This window comes from Triticum dicoccoides, chromosome 4A, assembly GCF_002162155.2.
Source record: "Triticum dicoccoides isolate Atlit2015 ecotype Zavitan chromosome 4A, WEW_v2.0, whole genome shotgun sequence".
In the NCBI taxonomy this organism is placed as follows: domain Eukaryota; kingdom Viridiplantae; phylum Streptophyta; class Magnoliopsida; order Poales; family Poaceae; genus Triticum; species Triticum dicoccoides.
This window is the reverse complement of record NC_041386.1, coordinates 48256162-48275690: the sequence shown is the minus strand read 5'-3', so window position 1 is coordinate 48275690 and position 19529 is coordinate 48256162. Positions and strand designations below refer to the sequence as shown.

The window sequence follows — 19529 nt, the reverse complement described above, 5'->3', positions numbered from 1 at the left end:
TTCCCGGCAGGAACCGGCGGCGTCGGAGGTGGACAGAGGGTGGGGGCACCCGAGTGGAGGTTCATCCCGGCAGGGACCTGCGGTGGCGGAGGCGAGGAGGCCGGGAGGGGTCCGTCGCTGGATCCACCGGACCAGCCGCAGCCCGTCCGTGACGGGCGCGCAGGGGGGCGGGGGCAGGGAGGGCGAGCGGGGTGGAGGCGCAGGACGGGTCACCGATGTGGAGGGGAGGGGACGCCGGTGCCGGATCTGCGGCCGCCCGGCTCCGGTCGCACAGGAGGACGGGGTCGAGGAGGATCTGTGGGGAGCGAGGCGAGGTGGAGCGGGGTGCATCGTTCGTCAGAGAGGATGGGGGTGGCGAGGGGAGCATTGGGTGCTGCGAGCCGAGGGAGAGTCGGATCCGCACCCGGCACCGCCGGATCCGTCGCCGGCCAGCCGAAACGCAGCGGCGGGGTACGATGAATGATGTGATGTTACTTATAAGGTCGGCAAGAGATGCATCCAGTCTGGAAGTTTAAATATAAAACGGAAGTAACCTATAGGTGCACAAAATAACTTTTCTTTCAAATAATATGCACAAAATAACTGATCCATATATCCTTGCTTGGTATCATGTACTGTAGCTGATTAGCAATGTAGTACAAGGTAGGATGTCATTTGCACTAAGGTTAATTAAAAGGTCTGAACAAAGACATACGTAGCCCGTGCCATGAGGTTAGCAAGGAGAGAGGTACTCACCAATATACTCCTAGTATCTCCCATTTTGATCTTCTCCAAAGAAATTAGTAACTGCTACTGCCACTAGTGTCAGCAGCAGAAAAGAACCATGACGGCCGGGCATGTATATCTAGCTAGCCCATCGCCTGCAGATTAGATGAACACCCTGCGCTCCCCACAAAAGTTGCTGATCTGACAAGGCAAAAACCAAAAGCAGCTTAATTACATGTGGCATTCCTATGCACAGAGATATGATTACTTTCAGGTTCATTCCATGAATTACTTTCAGGTTCAGCACTACATAACACAAGTAATCAACTGCTGATCACTAACAAGTAACAACAAAGGGGGAGGTCAGTTCGACTTGGACCTTGTCGGGGCCATAGAAAAACAGCTATCTGAGTGAGCAGTAGACTGCTTCCAGGTGACAGGCTCTGTTTCATCAAGCTCAACATTCAGACGGCAATCTTCAGTTTTACAGAGCAACAGCAACAATATGCTTCGGCATTAAAAAAACGAGAAGCAATAACAGAGAACAATCTCGCATATATATTCAACAAAAGCTCCATACAGATATATTCATCGATTCGTGAGTAATACAAGATTTGCCCAAGGAACAAACAAAGTCATAGCAATTCGAGATTTACACAAAGAGAATCCAATCTGTTTTGCTCCTATTACAATTTACGAGATGTCAATATCCCAATGATCGCCGACGTCCACCGCGGCTGATCCGGCCAGTGCCGCTCCTCTGGTACGGATGGTGGCGGCAGCGCGCTGTAGACGTGAAGGACTCTGCTTCTGACGCCAGGGGCGATGGAGGCGGCGTGCTGGGCATGTAGTCCGGCGACTCGGCGCGCCTGGAAGGAGCTGACGTTGTGTAATATGGCGACGCGCACGACTCGGCGTCAGACACCACCAGGGGGGACGGAGGCGGTGTACTGGGCGTGTAATCCGGCGAAGAAGCGTGCCCGGGACCGGGAGGACTCAACGGAGTATAGTAAGGTGATGAGGCAGCGTGCTCTGACGGCGTCAGGGGCGTGTAGTCTGGGGACGCGCCGCGCGGAGGAGACGGCATCATGAAAGCGAGCCGAACAGGGCTCGACTATGTGTACTCCAGCGACGGCGAAGGGCTCGCCGGAGTGTAGTCGGGGCTCGCCGGAGTGTAGTCGGGGCTCGCCGGAGTGTAGTCGGGGCTCGCCGGAGTGTAGTCAGGGCTCGCGGGAGCGTAGTCCGGGCTCGCCGGAGTGTAGTCAGGGCTCGATGGGGCGTACTCCTCGTAGTCGTAGTAGCCGGCAAAGGACGGGGCGCAGCACTCGCCGCCAAAGTCGAAGCCCAGGAAGAAGGAGCCGCGCTGGGACGCACCCGGGGTGTACGACGGCGGCGGGCAGAACCCGGATGCGAGCGCCATGGTCGCCGTCTGGAGGTGGGGTGGCCGGTGGGATCTACAACTAGCGCGCGTCCGCGTACCTACGATGTGGAGGGAGGCGGAGGAGGGGAAGAGCGCGATCGAATCAGTCGGGGCGGGGCCCTAATATCGCCGTGATCGCGTGGCGGCCACGCCCCCGAGCTCGTCCAGACTCCAGAGTCGGATTCGAAATCCCGAGCTCTACCATGGCGTCAACGCAACGCGGCGGTGACGCACGACTCCGAGTTCACCCCGGAGCCCATGACCCAACGCGACGCGGCGGGAACGCGCAGTCCGGCCGAGCCTGTCACGCATTCAGTTCAAAACGCAACTCCGACGGAGGCCCTTATTCTTCATCTCCTTCATTCATTTTCTGATTGATTGATTGATTCTCTCGAGTTGGAGGAAGGTGGAGGTGGAGGAAGACTGCGATCGAATCAGCCGGGGTGGGGGCATAATTAATATCGCCGTGATCGCGTGGCGGCCACGCCTCGAGTTCGTCCGGAGTCGGATTCGAAATGCCGAGCTTGGCGTCGACGCAACGCGGCGGTCGCTCACGCCTCCGAGTTCGCAACGCAGCGGGAACGAGCAATCCGTCTGAGTCTGTCACGCATTCAGTTCAAAACGCAACTCCGAAGACCCTTGTTCTTCATCTCCTTCATCCATTTTTTGTTTGTTCGAGTTGCAATTCGCGTGACTTGGGTGAGTGGAGGGGGGACATTTTCGAAAAAGAAAATAAAATAAATAAATAAAATGAACCGCTGAGATGTACTAGGTTCACAAATTCGGACTTGTGTTTGTGGCTTTGTGGTGGTGGATTGTCACTAGATGATTATTTCAGGAATACGGCTCAACGTTTTAGCCAGGAATGAAGTTGGTTCAGAGGTGTCAAGTAGACAGGTTAGATCTTTTGTTCCTTCTATAGTTAGTTCCAGACTTGCAATTGCTTTAGTTACTTTCTCGGTGCATTATATCAAGATCTTGTATCCAAAAAAAAAAAAAGGATCGCTACGCGTCGGCCGACGGATCATTTTAAAAGATCCGCCGCTTCGCGGGTCGTTAGATGCAGCACAATCTGGCGGTTGAACGTATTCCTCCACTTCGTAACAGATGTCTTGTTGCAGAAACATTTACAACAGAAATTGTGTTGCGTTTTTTTTGCAACATAAATTGTGTTGCGGGACTTTTTCTGCTATATAGGTTGCGATGCAGATTTTTTTTCACAACAAAGTTCTGGTCGTAGACATTTCTTGCAACAAAGGTTTTGTTGTGGTTTTTTTTTTCTGCAACAAAGCTGATGTTGCAAAAACTTGTCTAAGTTTGTTGGCAACACTGTTGTTGTTGCGAGATAAGGTAAACGTGTGTGAGTGGGACGCGGTTGTTCTGGTCGCGAGCACACGTGCTCGTGGTATCTGGGCGGCGGGCATGTCATCGAGATGTGTAGCATTAAATTACCGAGGGAACCAGTCGATCGTTTTTTAATCGGGGGAACGGAAAATACGGTAGAGGGATATGGCGTACGCCGCGCCGGTGACGGAGCGCGTAGATCCTGCCGTGACGGGAGGTCATCAGAGCCGTGGCTCAGGACCGTGTTCTTCTCCTGACCCGTAGCTCAGGAAGTAGTTGGATTTCCGGCAGGCGGCGGTGCGCAGGCTAGTAAATGACAAGTGAGACTAAGGCGGAGCTGTCTCCCACCGCTTGCCACACTTGTTTGGATCTCCATTGACGACGGGTGAAACCCTGAGCACCGGAGATCAGTGGGGGTAGGAATACAGGGCGGCGCTATCCGTATGGAGTTCCTGATGCAGCCCATTAGGAGGTAACCCCCCTTCCCCGAATCCTGATTGCGTATTTTTCTGCTTGTGGATTTGCAAGGGTTCTGTTTCTTGATCCAAGTTTTGGCCGATGCGGGACCGCCGTGATGGTAGATGTCAATGAGAATGAACTTCCAATGAAGCCGCTGCACTACCCCGCGGTGGCGATAGGGATTGCAGAGCTACCCCCCATGGAGACAGCCAGCGCCGATAGGCAGATGTGTGTGGCGGAAGGGGGGCTCGTAGCAGCGGATGGGGATGGTGAGCCACAAGCATCTGAGCAGGCTGGACTCGCAGGTAATCTATTGGCTACTGGTGTTTGGATTGAAGACTTTTTATATGATTTTAGGTGTACTTGGAGTCGCATGAACTGACTTGCAGATCTTACAAAAAATAGGAATAGGTAGATCCTGGAGAAATTAGAATAGTTATATACAGATTTCCCCCGAAAGCTATGTGTGCTTTGGTCCTAGCCTGTTCTGAAGATACTATGACCCACTCATGATTAACAGAAAACATAGCAGTGTGGATGCTTGACTGCAAAACTGAGCTGAAACTTGTATTTACATACTTAAATGCTAAAACAAAAGGCACAACAGTGGCAGTCTGTTTTTGATTGTACACTGTTTTCAGGTGAATTATAAATTGAATTAACTGAGTTGCAGATAGGTTGGTTAGTTGTGCAAGAGATTTCACTTACAAAATTCAGAAAAATGAAACTCGTAGAGAAATTAAAATTGTTATATATAAATTAAGTCGAAACCAGTGCTAGAGCTGCTAGTAGGGACTAGATGAATAAAAAGAGGGCATAACTGTGTTTTTTTTGTGATGCTTGATTGTGATATGAACGAATAAATACCAGAATTCAGTTGGAAAAGCTTTGAAATAATCAAGCTTAATCTGGATAGAATCGTTGGGGTCATGACTGGTGAAAAAATGAAAGTAGATAACAGGTTGATTTATCATATTGTAGGGTTAGGATTGGAGCTGCTGCTCCAGGAAGGGCACCTTGCCCTGGGCGACCCAACGCTCTTGAGAAGGCAATACGGGGGTTCACTGACAAACCGGGTGACATTGTAATCGTGCTTGCACTGGGTACAAGCTTTGACACACTCGGGGAGGCCTATGATTTTTCCAATCTCTACTCGTGGGAGAAGGGATTTGGAATAAGATACAGGAAGAGTATACTGAATGTGGAGAGGACAAAATGCATGCAGGAAATTGTTTGCGGCTGTGCGGTACGCATTTGTACCCATCATGGATTAATTGTATTAATTTTGGTTTGCTCTTGGGGTTTATGGAACCTGACCCGTTTGTGCTTGTCTGGATATGGTTTTGCAGGGTAAAGCTGGGGTGGAGAACAGTAGATCGTGCCGTGACTGCCCTGCATTAATAAGGTATCTCCGCTCAAAGGCAATGGTTGGTACATAGCTGAGCATCGTGAGCAACACACCCACTCGCTGTCTCCGACATATGGGCAGACAACACACTGGCTTTCCCACAAGCACATTGCTCCTCCACCATGCCCTTCCCTCAATCTCCCTAAGCCCTCATGGCATTGCCAGCACATCTCCGTTGATATGGACGACGACCCACTACCAACCGCAACGACACAAGGCTGTAGATCGGCAGCCGGTTGTTGATAGGCTATCAGAACTGGCAAGAAGTGTTCCATCTCACATTTTCGGCATCTTCGTGGTTCCTTCTCCAAGATTTGCCTCCCAGGCATCAAATCGACAGCTTTGGATTGCCGGGGCCGCGTTCGCTTGCACCTTAGTTGGATCTATGTTTGCTTGCTAGACCAGTGATCTCCACCCCTTACTTCACATATGATTCTCCTACCCTGGGGGCAGCAGTCATTCTGTCCTCTCTGTTTTCTCATGTTTTCAAAGGGGAACTTGGTTTCACCAATCTACAAGTTGGAGGAAGCTCACTGACTACTGTTCTCCTATTTTATGAAATGTCAAGCAATTCAGTGAATAGTGATCACCCCTGAAATGACTAGGCACTCCATGAGTTTTTTTTTCTGTTTTCAGAAAACCAACCTGTAGAACTAACAACATTCTTTTCTATCAGCTATATAGAGAACAGTATGGCATTCAGCCATGGAGGTGCACGCACCAAAACTGTCCCCTTTTGCAACTTCATCTCTATTGGAAATGCTAACACAAAAGGTCTAGGTGAATTTGAGATCCTTTTAGCTCTGATGCATTTTCCCCTACTTTCAGTAGTTAAATCATTAGCCTTGACCTTGTCATCCTATGGACGTAGAAATTAATTCAACTCTCCAAGTACAGGTACTTTTCTATGTTACTTTTCTACCTGACCATATTATTTTATATGATGCTTGCAAGATGATCTTCTAATATGTTTATTCAGTGAGGCTCCCACTCATAACCTGAGTTGTTATTGTATTGGTGCCCTGCAATGATGTTAAATCGAGCAACGTAAATGAATATGTCCACTATGTGGTACTCTTATTCTTTGCTACTTGTTCACAAATTGTTTGATTGATGCTTGATGGAAAAAGCTATTGTTCCTGGACTGAATGAAGCTGAGATATTATCATAACTTAAACTTATATCAGTGAGATGTATAGAAATTTAAATGCTAATTTAGTAATTATTTATTTCTTGTGATATTGACATGCCTTCTCTGATTCTAATCTGCATGAAGTGTGATACAAGTATGGTGTTTCCAATTGTATGAGTGCTCTGAAGCAACAATTAGGTAGCTGGAGGTGGAGGCAAAGAGTTCACTCCAATTAGTTGTCACAGTTCGCCATTTTGTACATCTAGAGCTCTCTTAATATTGGAACAATATATGTGGATAGCTCTTGTTGTGACCTTGTTTGCTCACCATTGTCTTTGAATCGACTATGAATTAGAATGCATAACTAAGCATGATGATAGTGATGCTGAATTTATTACATTAGAAGATATATAGGCTCGTGATAACTGAATATGGATGGCTGAATAACAGACGGTTACTCACTTTAGTTTGTGACTTGAAATATATCTCACGCATTGCACAAAACCTTGCATCTAATCTAACTATCATGTGCCTCTGAAAATATAAGAACACTTGACTGCCATGGGTGTGACTCATATCAGTTAGTATCAAAATTTAAATAACTAATTTACCTTCACATTTCCATCTGACTTGGGCTTCATATAATCTGTCATTTAGTGTTGGGCTGCATACCTTTTGCATCAGTACATAAGAATTCTGACATTCTTCGGATTGAATTTATTCTAAACATCTAACAGAAGAGCTCAATGAAAAATGATTTCGATGCATACATCTCACTGCGTAATGAGAAATTATGGTCTTTTCATTGTCTTTGTTTCTGCATCTTTCTCCAATTCCCTTAAAATCTTTCATGCTACTGTTTGACTATAACTTTTTCTTTTTCGTTCAGGTGTCACAACATTAATTAAGCAACTTTGGTTTGGCCACAAATGATGTGCTGAATTAGCATTTCTAAGAGAATGCACTCTATTATTTTGGTATGACTAACTATAGGAACGAGGTTTCACTAGCATGAATAATTTTTCCTGGTTGAACTACGTGATTGAATCCTTACCTGTAGTAGTTGGTTGTACCATGTAATTGGATCTTTATCAGTAGTAGTAGCATAACTAAGTCATGGAGCTCTGTATTTTGTTACTGGAGATCTGTTTATCTGGTTGCTAACTGGTAATAATATCTAAGATTTTTTTTCTTATATACTATACTTCATTCACTTCACGATGTCAATACGTGCCTGCTACTGATAGCTTCCGTTTAGTTGTGTTCTTGTGTATTCTAAGAATATATGATATTTACTTCTCTTTTTTGTCTAGTTAATTTTTGAAATAATATACAGAAACATTTGCTCAAATTTATTGTACATTTTCTCAATTGTTAATCTCTCTGCACAAGCTATGTGCATCAACAGGCTTACTGGTTTGTTGGCACCAAAAAAGCGGAAGGATATGGGGCAGCCAACAACTAGCTGAGAGAAGGCGCCAATGAGGGGCTCAACAAATGGACAAGGTTCTGCACGATATGTCGCCAGCAGGGACATAAGAGGACAACCTGCCCGGACCGGGGCCATATCCCGAAGCCTGTTCATAAACCGGTCAGGTGCGCAAACTGTGGCACCGAATGTCACAGGCGAAACAACTGCAAAAGAGTATAGGCGATTTGCGGATAAACAACATGTGAGGACCGACCACAATGTCCCTGACCAAGCTATCTGTTTGATCGTTTCTTTACTGTAGACCATTGTGTTGTGTAGCTAAGTGTGTGCGGCGAGAATGTGTTGGATTTCCTATAAAATCTGTCTTGTTTGCATGCTTGCTGAATGTAATGCAATGCTGATGGACGTGTTAATGACTCGTTTCTGAACAAAATGAAACTCCTCTGCGTGTATGTTCAAGCTGATACCAGCTTAGAATGGATGATGTCTGTTTCTGAATTTTTTGTCAGCATGGGCATGCATTCTGAATTTTTTGACACTATGCTGATGTATTCTGAATTTTTTGACAGTATGATCACGCATTCTTATTTTTTTTGTCAGTACGGGCGTGCATACTGAATTTTTGACTGAATGCTTGTGCAAACAGAGTGGCGAGCATAATCTTGTTTGAGCTGACTTATATATTCAAACAACTGTATTGCAAGCATGGTTCCTGTTACGGTGGTACCTGAATTTTAAAACTGAGGTAATCCAGCTATGTTTGCCTGCTGGAATGGGGCACGGGATTGAAAGCTAGGCACGTAGCAGTGTGCATCTGTGACAAGTGCATGCATCTGTGAGGTCGCGCACCCAGTACACTCTGGATCCTATTCGAAATTCAAACTGCACAAGCGTTAGTCCAGAATCTGCAAGCTGACGGCCCACCCCGTTACAGACCGGCTGAGCCGAAGCCCATTTGGTTGACGTCGTAGCAGTGGCCGTTTGACAGAAGTGGGCCAGTGGAACTGTTCGTCAATAGATATACGAGAGAAATACTTGGGCCTGTTCGCATCAGCTTGTGGATCACGAGGACAACGGGCGGGAGGGATACCGCGAGCAGGTGTGCTCGCGCTCAGAAGATCACTTTCGGTGTGAGTGTGCTTAAGGACGTGTGGATCAAGGTCGATCCAACGTTCGCGCGGGTGGCGGAACTCTCCGCGCCATCAACCGGCAGAGCATTAGCGTTTTCCAAAAAAAAAGGTCTTGTATTCCCGTTGCCCTTTTTTAAAAAATGAGATAGAAATCCCCACCTGAATATGATTTCATTTCAAAAGGAGATTGATCGCCGGCCCCTGAGGGACAGAAGAAAAGGATAGGTGAGGTACTCTTCGAACGACCTACTCCTGGTTCAGCAAAAACCCATCCCAAAACCAAACTACAAAACATGTACAGCAACTAAGCCGAATAGGATCAGCAGCACTCTTCAGACATCTAATAGTAGCTGCAGACATCCTTGCCACGCCAACTTCTGCTTCAGAAAATGATAAACCGGCCTCGGTGATAATCGCACATTAAAATTTACAAGAACCCATTAGGGCTTTCAACATCGCAGGGATTTATATAAGATTACAACATTTTACAAGCGCTTCACCCGGCGTTTTTGTTCATTCCATGAATTGCTCTCAGCACTACATAACACAAGTAATCAACTGCTGACTAACAAGTAACAACAAAGGGGGAGAGGTCAGTTCGACTTGGACACCGCTAGCCAATTTGCATCCCATTCCTAAAGGAACAAAAGAACCCAGAGGACAAGGCTCTCGTTATTATTCACCCCTCTAAACTGCCAACACTCTTTCTTCATCATCATGGATAAAAAGATGACAAGTAGCGGAAATTTCCACTAGATGTACTAAAGCTAGTAAGCATCGACTTCCCTAACGAATTGTGAAGCTAACGCCCTTCCTTCATCAGCAAAATGATGCGAGGCCCACGGCTTCTTTTTCCTTCATACTTTCAACAATATACAGGGACCTATACTTCATACAAGGGAGAAATAACAACAGCCCGCACTAAGTTTGATCGGCTGGACACATCCCTTGGCGTCTCTGTGGCATGTGCGACGGTTGGGATTTCCAAACCACCCCTGGATCTGACCGTTCTGTATAAACGCCATGCTTTGCAGGAGAAAAAGGAGCATTGGAAAACCACACTTGTAGCCAGAGAGGTGATCTGAGGAGAGGTTGAGGAACAATGCAAGAAATCGATGCACTAGAGTGCCAAACAGTGCACCTCTTCGGGAAGATTTCCTGGCACGGAGAAAGACATGACATGTCTATCAGGGAAAATTCTGCGAGAAACCATTTGTGAGCCAGACGAGGCCTCGACACCAGCTGCATGGTTCCGGCCATGGAATCTTCCCAGACGATTTACGATTGAAATCCTTTCCAAATCCTGGCACTCCAGATGCACATCTAGCATCGAAGCCCTCTTGCTCAAGCTGCAACGAGAGGGAAAACGATGTTGAGAGAACTATCATCAATTAAACAGAGATAAGTCAACAACAAAGTAGTAAAATGGAATTGGTGTCATGAGTGAGAGTGCACAAGGAATTAAAGATCAACAAATGCAGTTAAGGTTTTCAGAAATGTGCCGCAACTGAAGTCTCTGCACATAGTAAACTGTTGGTTATTAGACTATTGCCAGGCATATGAAACATGCAAGTTGAAGAACAAATTCTTGAGAAAAATAGGGAAACAGTGTAACTTTATTTGAATAAATAAAATATCTAAGTGATATTCACTGTTCATTTTGTTATGACTAGTAAATGCGCACGTGCAACACACGTTAATATTTAGGCAATATATTAATTGCATGCGTATATCAGGTATGATATTATTTCTGTGTTAATCCTGTGATTAATGCAATATTTGGTATGAATTAATTGCACGTTAAACACGTTTAACGCTCGCCATTGGAGCAGTCTAGGTCGTTGGATTGACTTAGTTCGATGGTCGAGATCAGTTGGATCTGCCCCTTTGGGTCTTTTTATATTGGTATAGATTCAACATATCAACGACCATTCCTACCATATGAACAAAGTCAAAAAGAATTAGGGCCCTAGAGATATTTAAATATATCATCAACAACCAAGCCCAGGTTTAAAATGTTATGATGAAGTAGACGAACATTATTATTCTTCACATGAAAACGCAATATAAATGGAAGTTAAGATCTTAGCAAAAGTAAGTAAAAGAAAGGAAGAACCAAGCCAGCTAACATCTCATAAGCCCCTCAAAATTGACTGGTGTATCTAGCTGTCCAGAAGGCCCCAAATGTTTCCCTTCTGGCAATCTTTTATCTTTCTAGCACAGTGCATACAATTATTTTTACTACACAACTATTTACATGTACAAATATTCTAACATGCTCAGGGCTTCTTTGATTCAAAGGAATTTTATAGGATTTCTGGAGGATTGAAATCCTTAGGATTTTTTCCTATGTTGGTCCTTTGATTCATAGGATTGGATCCCATAGGAATTTTTCCTATGGAATCTTCTGTACTACATTTCATAGGAAATTTAACATCCACTCGAACCTCTTTTTACAATTCCTTTGTTTTTCCCGTGGCATCAAACAATCATTGCTAATTCTATAGGATTCAAATGGGCATGCCACTCCAACCCTACACTTTTCCTATTCCTATGTTTTCAAAATCCTACGAATCAAAGAGGCCCTCAGATGTTCTACCAAATTATGTTGGATATTTTTGTATGCACGCGCACACACCACACAGGAGCCCATAAATAAATGGAAAACAGCAATGTTGTTTTTAAACTAGCTAGCCAATAAGCAATGTGTGTGGGCGGGGTGGGGATGGAGGGTGCTCGTACCTCAGATAGTCGTTTTCCATTTTCTTGATTCTTCCAACAAAGACTTCCACAACCTTTGATAACTTCTCTTCCATTTGCTTGGCACTTGTTCTTTGTTCAGATGGGCTGATTAATGACAGTGTAATAATTAGCCTTTCAGCAATGAGGTTATAAAAGTAAATCTTACTTTCATGACCACAAGAGAATAAGCAAAAAAAACAGTTTACAAAGACTTACTTATTTTCATTATCTGCAAGAGCGCGAGAGTTATCTGATGAGATGATGCATGTATCTCCTAGAGTGAACATTGCGATATTGTATGTAGCACTTTCATAAGCTGATACAGCTTGTGCTCTGAGAACTCTTGCTGGTATAGCAGGGAAAACTTCCTGAATCAACTTTGTGGTCATAATTAGCCTTTTGCGCGGTAAATAATTTACCGGGGCATCTTCCAGACTTTCTGGATCATCCTCGGACTGTTAAGAAATTTAATTGGTGTCAAATGAAAACCCTTTGAACCAATATGCAAGACGTAAAGTAGCTGAAATAGTATAGCAGTGCAAACCTTCTTAATTAATCTATTTGCTGCCCAAGCCCAATCCATCTCATTCGTGCTGTCCAGCAATTGAAGATGGTTACAATTGTTAGCAACATCAAGGCAACATAAGATAAACAACTCAACAAATAAATAACTGCAAGTCACATAAACTACTGGTGCTGACAGTAACAGTAAGAGGACAGAAAATATGCTTCAACACTACTGCAAACTACTGCCCTGCAAGGGGAGAAAATTCACCTTGTCTTTCTCAACTTTTGAGTGCCTGCAGTGATTTTATGCCAAGAAACAAGAGCACGTTCTGTAAATTTGCGCTTCTTTGGCCTTGTCACCAAAGCTGTCTTCATATTAGGCACCAAAGGCCTGGCAGCTTGGCCGGCATCAGCTCTATCCTCGAGAGAGTTATTTTCCATGCACCAAGAAGCTTTTGGAACATTATATGGTGGAGTTGGGGTCTTCTGAGCATTAAACACAGAATGATTCTGACCATTTCTTTGGTTTCCATAATGTTCAAACCAAGAGGGTGCCATTTGAGGGTTTATCCCAGGTCTCTCACTTCTTTCAATCAAATTGGATGATGCATTTGTCCCAAGAGACTGAACTTGACTTTGATGATCATTACGCATGACCATACCATGAGAGAGAACTTCCCTAGAAGGGATCTGAGAAGGTATGCTTGTACTTCTCTCCTCATTGTTCCTTGGAGCAAAGCTTAGCATTTTCATGTCTGAAGGGAATGACCCTTGGACACTAGTACTGCCAATGTTATCTATGGACGACCTGAGTGAGTTAGTGGCTCCATGTGCAAACCTCTGAGCAGACTTCCAGTCAACTTGCGACGCGTCAGAACTAATCTCATTTGGTTTAAGCATCTTTCCAGTTTTATTGCCTGGATCAGCATCCACATGACCCATTGCTTGCATTTGATGCAGAAGAGCAAAATTTGTCTGTTGGAGGTTTGAAGGTGTTGGATTTCCATGTAACCCAATGCCACTCATATTAGTACCAGTGTTGTGAGAAGTATTCATAACCTGAAAGTTAGCTGCAGGGCTCTCTCCCTGCCTAGGGTTCATGATACCTTGCTGACGCAATTGTGCCAAGGATGAAGCAGGAATGGCAAAGTTCCCGTCTGAAGAATGCTTCTGCAGGGTTTGATTCCCCCTGGGTACAGCAGCTCCAGTCGAATCAAAATTTGCCATCTCAGAAGAGGCTAACCCTGCATCACTGTCCAGAGCTTGTTTTGTCTCTTGATTATGTGAATTGGCAGAACTGGTGGCTACATCAGGTGGTGTTGAAGCCTTCTGTCCTTGGTCGTCTGCCTTTTGTGAACCCCATAAGTTGGGGTTGTTGGAAAACATCATAGACTGGAGAATATTGGGTGTTATCTTGTTAGATTGGGTACCGCCAGCTAGACGTTGCGCCGATATGTTTGTCCATACGTTCTTGAATACTGTTGCTGTGCTGTCTTGCTGAGGCATGGGTACAGAACCTGATCTTGCGTCTGGCACGGGATATTGCAGCCCGGAACTTAACTGGGGGAAATGTGCAGCTGGCTGTCCAGTACCACCCATTTCCGAAGAATGAAATGGTGTCGGCTGTGAGCTTGGATGAGCAGGTGACGAATAATTGGTGGCAGTGGAAGGTAGCTGGGCCTGGTGTTCTCCCCTTGCTGAGTGTTCAGGCTGCTTGCCATCAGCATTAGTGTGACTAGACCATAATTGATCTGAAGCTGGATGTCGCTGGGACGGTGGTGCTAGTCTTAATCCAAATCCTTGCAAAGAAGATTGATTAAGTTGCTGCTGAGTATTAGCAACATTATCAAGAGGACTGTTGGCCATGTCAGTAAGTGCATTGCTATCTGTTGAGTTGTCCACCTTATGAAGAAGTTGCAGCATATGTTGACTACATTAAACATACATATGTATTTGTCAGTTATCATAAAGAACAACAAGCATAAATTGCTAGTGAAAACTGTTGGAAGGACTAATCATGACAAAAGATAATATCATGTGGTACAAAAAATGTTGACTATTACTGGAATAGATCAAAGCATTGTTGTCAGTGTCCCGATATGTATCTTAGAATCTTACGATACCCTTATCCTACCAGACCATTTCAGTACAATCATGATTCTCCAGACCATTTCAATACTTATAACAACTCTCCAGACTATTTCAATACTATAACGACTCTCCAGACCATTTCCATACATATATGATTCTGCAATACTGATATGATCCTACACTTCTGATACTATTTGGAAAAACTATACTGTCATTGGTAGCGTACAAGGATGTGGGCCTTCTTCGTTAGTGGTAGTCATACCTTGTCGAAACTAACCAGATATTATTCTACAAGTCGAGAGAAACAAGAGCACAAAATAAATTGCATAGGTAAAGCTTTAACACTTCAACGATGGGATATTTAGGATTTACTCAGGAATAACCTGGTTAGAGTAGTTACAAATGAAAAGGAGTAAGTACCTGTTCTGAACTGCTCTATTCTGAGACTGAGCGGCATCAGATACTCCAAAGGGTGATGCACTGGAACTGTTAGTGACACCATGTCGAGATTTAAAGTGTTCATCCCCCACCAGCATTTTTTTCTAAAAATTAAGAAAGTAGCTTCATAAGTAATATTACAAGAGAACAAAATGAGTAAATAATAAAGCTTGTTTAAGCAAGATATCCATACCTCATTAACTGAAGCCATATTGGCAGCAACTTGGGAGTTCGTGATAAATCGTGGTTTCAGGTTATTTTGTCCCTGAAGTGACTGAGGCGGAAACTGATTGTTCGAAACTGGATTACCCGGAGAATGCCTAATGTTTCCCCCGGTGTTGTCCATAGCATGATTCTGCAACATGTAAGATCCCCCTGCTTGCTGACCTGATCCCAAATTTTGGGATTCTTTTGCAGCAAAGAAAGGATGCCTCCTGGCAGCATGGTCACTGTTCACATGCTGCCCAGGATTTAAAATGTTTCCTGGCCTTTCCATATGTATTGCATTTTGGTACTCCTGGTTGCAGTCATTTGGTCTTGGCTCAGCACTTCTTCTTAAAGATTCTGAGGTTTCTGAACCCCTACGTCCAATGTTATGGTTTACCCCACCATGCTCACCCGTTCGACCCATAACCATCTGATGCTGGTTCGGGTTTATTGTTGACATGCTTGATCCCATCATACTAACACCTTTACCATCAGAACTGTCCTTCTGCATTTGCGAAGTGCTTATATCAGGCTTCATCTGCTGAAGCCTGTGGACTGAATTTGCATTACCTCCACTTGACTTCCAAAAGTTTCCATCACTATTAAAGACATTTTGGGTACTGCTGATGTCTTGTCCAAGGGGGCTGTTGCTTTTCCAGTCATTCTGGCTATTGCTCGACTCTTGGTTGATATTGTTATCAACAGTGTTTTGTTGTGACATCCAAAATCCATGTGTACTTGATGGTGCACCAGTTGAGTGTGAGCTATTTCTTGGCGTTTCAGATTTCTGCTGAGCCCAATTGCCATTTGACAAATGCACCTGTTCTTGTCTCCCATATTCATCAGACTGCTTTTGCTTCAAGCTCTGCTGAATATACCCATTATTGGCTTCTGCAGTTGACTGATGATTGGTAACAGTTGCACGAGGAGATTCATGTGGTGTTTTGTCTCTTTGCTCGTACGGACTTCTTGTAGCATGCTGAAAACTGGTAAAATCTGGATTATTCATTGTTCCATCACCATAGCTAGATGCTGACGAGGGTCGTGCATTCTGTAGTCCACCGCTTAATGCAGCAAGCTTACTTTGGTCACGAGCTGGTAAAGTTGAGTTATTGGCAACTGTCTGTGTTTTCTGCAAACTGAGGCCACTCCATTCTTCCTTGGGATTATCTTTACTGGTTGAAGACTGTAATGTTTCCTGCATAAGGGCACTCCAGCTCCCACTCTGTAGAGATGGCAAAGTACCACCAAAGTTATCATTATCCAAAGAATTACCATGATCGTTGTCTCCCTTCAACAAAGCTCCCCAGTTGCTATCCTCATCATCCCCAAACAAGAACTTCTCCTCGGTAGGGTCAAGGCTAGCGCCACCACTTGCTGGCGCTACCTGCATTGTTGATTTCTCTTGCAGGCCCGCTTGGAGTTGGTTTGACCTACCATGAAAATCTTGGAGTTGAAAACCATGTCGTAGATGATTCACTGGAACAGGGCTGCCTGCCTTGTTATTATCACCTTGACTTTGTAACAGACTATTGCTTAAGAAGCCTCCCTTTCCTCGAAAATTCTGCATAGAACTGGAGGCACCTTTCTCCTGCGGACTAGGTTCATCCATTAACGAGCTAAATGGCCTTGATACCTTTTCAGGCTGATGAGTACTTGCCCTTGTCATTGCATTCTGGAGATCAGCAGGGATCCCTAAGAACTGGGGGTACTGGTTAACAGACCCGCCTCTGCTGGTAGCAGGTATTTGATAGAAGGACTGGTTCATTTGCTGTGTAGCTAACCCCATTGGTCGCATCGGTTGACTTTGAGTATTTGGAAATACCGAACCATTCATGAAATTGCCCATGGCAGGAGCACCACCATACTGCTCCCAGTTTGTGTTGCTACCTGTATTCACCATTTGTGAGTTGCCTGGCAACCTTGGGTCACCACTAGCAAAATTTTGTGGCCACGCATAAGCCGTGGCCTCATTGTTTGGCATTTCATTTGTTATCACCGGCAATTGATCAGCAGGTGCTGCTCTTGCTGGAGCTTGAAACTGTCCAAAAGAGGGCTGCATTCTGGCTCCATGATCAATCTGCTGGGCGTTTTGCTGTCTCTGGAACTCCTGCAATTGCTTGTACATCATCTGTTGTTGCCACATCTGAAAATCACCATCACCCCCATGCTGTGTGTGGTGAAACTGTGACATTTCCGAAGTCCCTACGGGTCTAATGCCCGTGAAAGCGTGAACTGTCTGCAATTGGCAAATCCCAAAGTTTCATATCAAATGACAATACGACCAGATACGACTGCCTCCTAGTATGATGAATATGATTCCACTGAACTTACAGCATCCAAAGAAGGCTCACCCTGGACTGACAAGAATTTACTCAGGCTAAACGAATCTGTAGATGTCCCTTCTATTTATCTGCAGCCTGCCCATTTTGAAGAACGTTTACATAAGAACATTATTCAAAGATTCTACAGTAAATGAATCAGTACCAGTTCAGTATATTCCACAAGGACCACGCATTCATGATTCACGAGGACAACACTTTAAGCCTACTGAGGAAAATTCTTCAGCATCAAAAGCATGCAAAGTAATGGTGCATATGCCAACTACCTTGGCCAACCATATCTATTGTGGGGTTTGGAACTTATTCAAATTAAAGCCATAAACATGTTTTAACAGCGATAAGAAAATTAATCAAGGTTATCCTTTCAAGTCCCTAGAGCTGCAACTGAAAACAACCGGCGTAGATGCATTAGAATTAAGGGTACTCCCAATGCTTGTCTCTTAGCACAATATCAGACAAAATGCTGAGGTGGCACTTTATTTAAAGAAGAGAGAGAGAGGGAAGTTGTATGTTAGTGGAGATACGGCTCTTAGCTCGTTTCCCTATGCGGTGTACTCAATGCTCTGATCCAGTGTGGCTTATCTCCCTAGTTTTTACTCCGGAGGCCAAAAGGCCAGTGGAGCATGATATCGGACAAAATCATTCCCTTCTCTCCACAATTAGGCCACAAGGTTGAGATGCAAACATGGTCCTAAACCAATAAAATGTAATATGCGATGCAATGTGGTGATTATCTCTAAAAAAAATTCACTACCTATGATAACGCGTTAAGAGCCAACGAATTGGGAGCGCCCTAAGAAGCATGGTTGATTAATTAGTGAGGGTGGCTTAAATATGGGCATCCACAACCTCAAGTGTGCGCCCATGCCAGAAAAGAACAGTTTTGAAATAGACGGAGGTGCAATTTAAGCTTGAACTGTGAACTTGTTGCACTTTTGTTAGCTTGTGGGTGGCAAGTGAAGCCAATTAGCACAATGCAAGGGATAAAGGTTCAAAACAACTCAGGAACAAGTACGTGGCAATTATCCTACTTGAGCTCGTTATCTAGATGGTCGGCCACTAAAAGCAGGGTTATATCATGAGTGTCTGGCAAGAAATACTCTTAACTAGCACAGGCAAAACCACATCTTTCACCTCGCACGAAACACAACCATTATCCAAAACCGAAACACTAACACAGCACCACAATCTCTAATGAGAAACACTAGGACAAAGACAACATCATCTTGTTACAATCAACGGACAGTCAAATCTCACGGCAGACACCTCATGCCCCTCATACGGGGAGCAAATCAAGCAAACTAAGACAAAATGAAGTTACAATGTTTCGATGCTAGCACAAGAATCACTCCCATCTCCTCGCTAAAGCCTAAAAATCACATCTTTCTCCTACATACAACTTCCGAAGAGGGGTACAGCTGAACAAATCTTGAAAGATGCAAGAGAGAAAGAGAGAATCCGCCCGGACGCTGCCGCAGCCGCTCAGAGCTCGGAGCTCAGAGGGAGGGAGACAGGGGAAAGTAGGTCCGCGACAAAAAAAAATGAAGGGAACAGCAGAAACCAAGCGTCGCGCATCTGCTGGAGCATCCCCAAATCCCCCCACGTCTCCCTGCCCACTAGCAGACGCCCGAATCCCGGAGCACTGAGCAGAGGGCAGCTCAAGCTAAGCTCCAACCAACGCTCGACTACGAGCACGAGCCGAGGTGAGCTGAGCTCAAGCTCGAATCGACCCAAACCTCGGGCCCGTCGCGCGCAAATTACCCACCACGCGCCCCAGAAACCAGCAGCCTATCGAGCGCGGGAGGCCACGCGCCCCCGAGATCGACCGCCGGGGAGCTCCCAATTCGCCCACCGGCGCAGATCCCCCGAGAGAGAGGGAAAAAACCCTAAAACTCCCCCACCCGAAAATAATTCCCCCAGCTGCAGCGGCGACAGGGACCGCCCGATTCACGCGCGGCAGACGAGCGAGCAGCAGCCAGGAACGGAGAGGCCCCCGCGAATTCCGGGCCGATTCGTGCGAGACCTACCTCGATCGGCGCGGCGGCCGGGCGTGCGTGCGGATCGGATCGGCGCGGCCGTCGGCCCCGGGCCGCGGCGCGGGAGTGCTCCGCGGGGGGGCGGCCGGCGGGCTAGGGTTAGGGTTCGGCGCGGCCAAATGGCGAGGGTTTGGAG

General features: G+C 45.4%; 1 protein-coding gene and 1 long non-coding RNA gene across 5 annotated transcripts; one reads left to right on the top strand and one right to left on the bottom strand.

Moving 5' to 3' along the window:
- Positions 1 to 3582: 3582 nt before the first annotated feature.
- LOC119284914 lies at positions 3583 to 8398 on the top strand. Of its 3 annotated transcripts, XR_005139273.1 has the most exons (6): positions 3583 to 3941; positions 4051 to 4233; positions 4910 to 5174; positions 5278 to 5333; positions 7358 to 7445; positions 7861 to 8398. It is a non-coding gene; the product is annotated as an uncharacterized LOC119284914 (long non-coding RNA). The 3 variants fall into 3 exon arrangements; XR_005139274.1 differs by having other exon boundaries at positions 4019 to 4233; positions 7358 to 8398; XR_005139272.1 differs by having other exon boundaries at positions 3585 to 3941; positions 7358 to 8398.
- A 1022-nt stretch (positions 8399 to 9420) lies between these two features.
- Positions 9421 to 19439, bottom strand: LOC119284913. Of its 2 annotated transcripts, none has more exons than XM_037564095.1 (9): positions 19385 to 19439; positions 17350 to 17435; positions 15002 to 17254; positions 14791 to 14912; positions 12548 to 14209; positions 12317 to 12365; positions 11989 to 12227; positions 11773 to 11877; positions 9421 to 10379 (listed from the first exon to the last, which is right to left on the bottom strand). In XM_037564095.1, the coding sequence occupies exons 3-9, from the start codon at positions 17207 to 17209 to the stop codon at positions 10151 to 10153; spliced, it is 4614 nt and encodes a 1537-aa protein (XP_037419992.1). In that variant the 5' UTR covers positions 17210 to 17254; positions 17350 to 17435; positions 19385 to 19439; the 3' UTR covers positions 9421 to 10150. The 2 variants fall into 2 exon arrangements, with proteins under 2 accessions (XP_037419992.1, XP_037419993.1); XM_037564096.1 differs by having other exon boundaries at positions 17370 to 17435; positions 19385 to 19401.
- Between the last annotated feature and the right edge of the window lie 90 nt (positions 19440 to 19529).

Bases quoted from the DNA above. Each gene is read 5' to 3' on its own strand.
- LOC119284913 (XM_037564095.1), bottom strand. From the start codon at position 17,209: ATGTCACAGTTTCACCACACACAGCATGGGGGTGATGGTGATTTTCAG. The intron at 14,913-15,001 runs GTATGGATATCT...CTTAATTTTTAG, and splicing joins ATATGGCTTCAGTTAATGAG to AAAAAAATGCTGGTGGGGGA. The intron at 10,380-11,772 runs GTACGAGCACCC...CTCTCGTTGCAG, and splicing joins ATGGAAAACGACTATCTGAG to CTTGAGCAAGAGGGCTTCGA.